The sequence below is a fragment of the Oratosquilla oratoria genome, chromosome 2, assembly GCF_046742065.1.
Source record: "Oratosquilla oratoria isolate Oo_2021 chromosome 2, ASM4674206v1, whole genome shotgun sequence".
Classification (NCBI taxonomy): Eukaryota; Metazoa; Arthropoda; class Malacostraca; order Stomatopoda; family Squillidae; genus Oratosquilla; species Oratosquilla oratoria.
Genome location: NC_134778.1, coordinates 95,096,031 through 95,100,387, shown reverse-complemented (window position 1 = coordinate 95,100,387; position 4,357 = coordinate 95,096,031). Strand labels below are relative to the sequence as shown.

General features: G+C 37.4%; 1 protein-coding gene across 1 annotated transcript in view; it reads right to left on the bottom strand.

Moving 5' to 3' along the window:
- Positions 1-7, bottom strand: part of LOC143036731 (uncharacterized) — a 672-nt gene extending 665 nt beyond the window's left edge. Inside the window, exon 1 of the mRNA XM_076204392.1 lies at positions 1-7. This exon is cut by the window's left edge and continues 461 nt beyond it. Within this exon, the coding sequence (XP_076060507.1) occupies positions 1-7 (7 nt within the window).
- Between the last annotated feature and the right edge of the window lie 4,350 nt (positions 8-4,357).

The window sequence follows — 4,357 nt, the reverse complement described above, 5'->3', positions numbered from 1 at the left end:
ATTCCATTGATTCTATAGGATCCTTTTATCCTCTTCTGAAATTAAATTCCTTTATCATTTCATCCATTAATATGATTAAGAGCTGCTTAAATATTCTTTCCATCTCTTGTCAATCTCTTCTGGCTCTGTGAGCAGATTTCCTTGAGAATCCTTTATTGAGTAGTTATACTTCCTATATGATTTAGCAATACTATACAGTAGTTTCCTACTATTCTGCAGGCAGCGAAAAAAATACACGGGAGCGACGACCGATTTCGCTCGGGAAAGTTCCAATGTCGCTCTCGCAAATCCAACAGCGGGAGTGATCCTCCACAAAAAAATCGCTCCCGCGGCAAGATTCAACGGTTTTCATGCATTATCCATCATTTGGCAATACCTGAATCCCATCACCATTGATGAAAGGATCAGAGCAAACACAACTTACCCGTGATCATTATCAATGGATATCATAAACGCAACGCATCAATCAACTTTAATTTGTTGATGTACGTACATATGTGTACGCAGTATAGCTGCTAGAGTTCAATGGCTTACCTAGCCTAGCTTCGTATCAGCTGCATGCGCGCGTTTACTAGCCCATTCAACTCCGATGACAAGATTCTTGTCATTTGGTCAAATAAAACAAAAAATCATAAAACACCAAAATGTTTGATCAAACACCAGAGAAATATGACGTCAGTCCTCGTGCGGTCAATCGACTGACGTCATATTTTTCTGGTGTTTGATCAAACAGTTTGACGTTTTATGATTTTTTGTCTTATTTGACCAAATGACAAGAATCTTGTCATCGGAGTTGAATGGGCTAGTACATGTTGACTAGACTCTACACGACTATCGTGCTACATAATGTCGCTAGTTGTGAATTGCATGGTACCTGTATGCAGGGAAGTTTATTAGTTGCATGCAGCTAGCTGCCTAATCAACGCACTGACTACATGTACAATGCACCATACCCAATACCACATCACCGCATGCATACGTACACTGTACATATGCAAACTCTCTCCGACATGAGTAATGAGTTAGGCTTCCAATAGTTTGAAGGAAATCGAACCTGCAAAAACATGGCTCTGGAAGTATCAAAAATGGCTCTGGTTAATAAAAAAAAAAATGGCTCTGGTGAAATCTAAAAAAAAAAAAAAAAAAAAAAAAAAAAAAAAAATCATTTTGTGTTTTCTGTTTGATACTTTTAGCTGCATTTCTCTTTCTTACGTACTGTTGTCATGCTTTTTTCGTTCTTCTTTTTATCCATAACCTATAATACTTATTTTTTTCTCCCACCATCTCTTGTACCTCTGCATTCCACTATGCTGTCCGTTTCTTTTTACATATTTCTGTCCATTTCATTCCGACTACTTGTATAGCAATATTTTTAATTTGGAACCGGGCAATTTTCCATTGCTGCTCTATAGTGTCCCCAGTTATTGTTATCTCTGCTAGTTTATCTTCTAGTTCCCCTCTGACTCTTTGGTCCTTTAGGTTTTCAATCTCAATTGTGTTTCTTTTGAGTCTACGGCATTGGGGTGGTATTGCTACTACTGCTCGATGGTTCAGGTCTAGAGACAACGACGGAATACATTTTACATCATGGATTATACTTTTTCTTCTGGAAAGAACCAAGTTAATCATAGACCTCTTTGTATACTCTTCTTCAATGTGGTTCACCTGTACCATGTCCAAGGTTTTCATAATGGACATGTTGTTCTTTAGGGGACTTAGATTATTTATACTCTGAGGAAGTCCTTTCAGGACGAAACGTTAGTAATAAAACTCCTACGATTTTTTGGCGTTTACCTCACCACACCTTACACTCATTCTGTCATACATTCTTCATATATGTATATATATATATATATATATATATATATATATACATATACATATATATATATATATATACATACACACACACACACACACATATATATATATATACATATATATATATACATATGTATATATATATTATATATATACATATATATATATATAGAAACACACACACACACACACACACACACACACACACACACACACACACACACACACACACACACATATATATATATATGTATATATATATATATATATATATATATATATATATATATCACGACAAAGTTATGTCGTAGCACATTTGTAAAATAATACTGATGACCCACTTTCGGAGAAGAATAAGCGAAGATATAGAGATCTGTATATTTCGATCACTTACTGTGATCCTCTTCAGCAGATATGAATTACAGAGTAGAGAACAATGTGTATTTATACTGAAACAGTGAGGTAGCAAGAAGGGACGGAGGCTCAGGTCACGTATCCGGCACTCGTTGCTTGGACCTTGGGGGCTCAGGTCACATGTCTGGCGTTGCGGACACATTGTTCTCTACTCTGTAATTCATATCTGCTGAAGAGGATCAAAGTAAGTGATCGAAATATACAGATCTCTATATCTTTGCTTCTTCTTCTCCGAAAGTGGGTCATCAGTATTATATATATATATATATATACATACATATATATATATATATATATATATATATATATATATATATATATATGTATATATATATATATATGTATATATATATATATGTATATACATGACAAAATTGAATAGACACCAAGAAAAAGGCAATCTGCTCAAATCTAATGCCTAATGTTATTCAAATCTACCTAATATGTTATATTTACCTAGGTTTATGTTTTAGATTATATACAAGATTAATCAATCATACCACGAACCAAAGGAGCAGTAGACTTATCTGAAGGTGGACTTAGTCAACGCATAATAACTGAGAATCTGTCAATATCCCTTTATACTCTTAGTAGAGTGATCGTACAATTCCCTAGAAAGGGCAAGAAGGGCACAAAACCTTATTCAGGTCGTCCCGGGGCCTCGGAAAGAACCTTGCGTCTTGTCAATAGAAATGTCGAAGAGGATCTACGTTGCAATGCCTCTTACATAGCAGCACAAGCTGATGTAAATCCTAGAACAGCTGTCAGGTATCTCCACAAGCTGGGTTACTATGGCAGAGCTGCAAGAAGGAAACCACTCTTTCATCCAGCCAATATCAAGCGCAGAAAGGATTGGGCTGCTGAGATAGTGGAGAGACCTGTGGCCTTTTGGAGCACTGTCATTTTCTCTGGTAAGTCACGATTCGCATTATTTTCTGATAGTGGAAGAGTGTGGGTCTGGAGACTTTGTAGTCAAGAGTATGATCTCAAAAGACTGCAGCCAATAGTGAAACATAGGTGCATTTCAATAATGGTGTGGGGTGGAATTTGGAGTGATGGCCGATCAAAGCTTGTGGAGTGTCAAGGAAGTTTCAATTTAGGCAAATATGTTTCTTTATTAAAGGAAGGACTCATTCCAATATTCTCCAGTGGTAGAATGAGTAAAATGTCTTCCTATGTATGGAAGACTGAGCTCCTTGTCACGCTGCTGAAGCAACACAAAATTGGTTGAGCCAAATGGGATCAGGAAACTTCCATGGCCAAGTCAGTCCGCAGATATGAACCCTATTGAACACCTCACGTGCATATTAGACCGACAATTTTGCAAAAAGAGCAGGAAGCCATCTTCAAAGCCCGAACTATTAGGATTAGGGGATGTCAACCAAGTATTAGTTATTCACATTGTGACTATCTATAAGCACTTTAATTGTTTCAATTGCTTGTTTAATAAATCAAACGATTTCTCTTGGTGTCTATTCAATTCTGTCATGTCTGTGTATCAATCATCAATCAATCAATCAATCAAATCAGCCATCCTGAGTCCACTGCTGAACAAAGGCCTCCATCATAGCATTCCATGATTTACACGACCGCGCCATCCTATGCCACGTCACTCCTGCAAACTTCTCGATTTCGTCTCTCCACCTTCTGTCTGGTCCCCCTCTTCCATGCTTCCTATATCGCGGCGTCCACTCAGTAACACACTTGCTCCATCGTTCATCAGTCGTTCACACTAGCTTACCTGCCCAATTCCACTTCCTCTCTTTTACTGCCTCCACAATATCTTTCACTCTAGTCTGCTCTCTCACCCAACTTGCTCTCTTTTGGTCTCTCAGCGTTATTACAATAATTGATCTCTCCATTCTCCTCTGTGCAGTCCTTAGTGTTGTTTCCATCGCCTTCGTTAGTTTCCAATTATCACACCGGTAGATTATTGCTAGCAGAATGCATTGATTGTAAACTTTACGTTTCAAACATAAAGGTAGAAAACCTCTCCGGATTTTATTATACTTACCAAACACTTTCCAACCAAGTGTAATGCATCTTTTTATCTCATTATCATGATCTTTCGTCACTTTCACCATCTGGCCTAAATAATTATACTCCTCAACTTCTTCAAGAC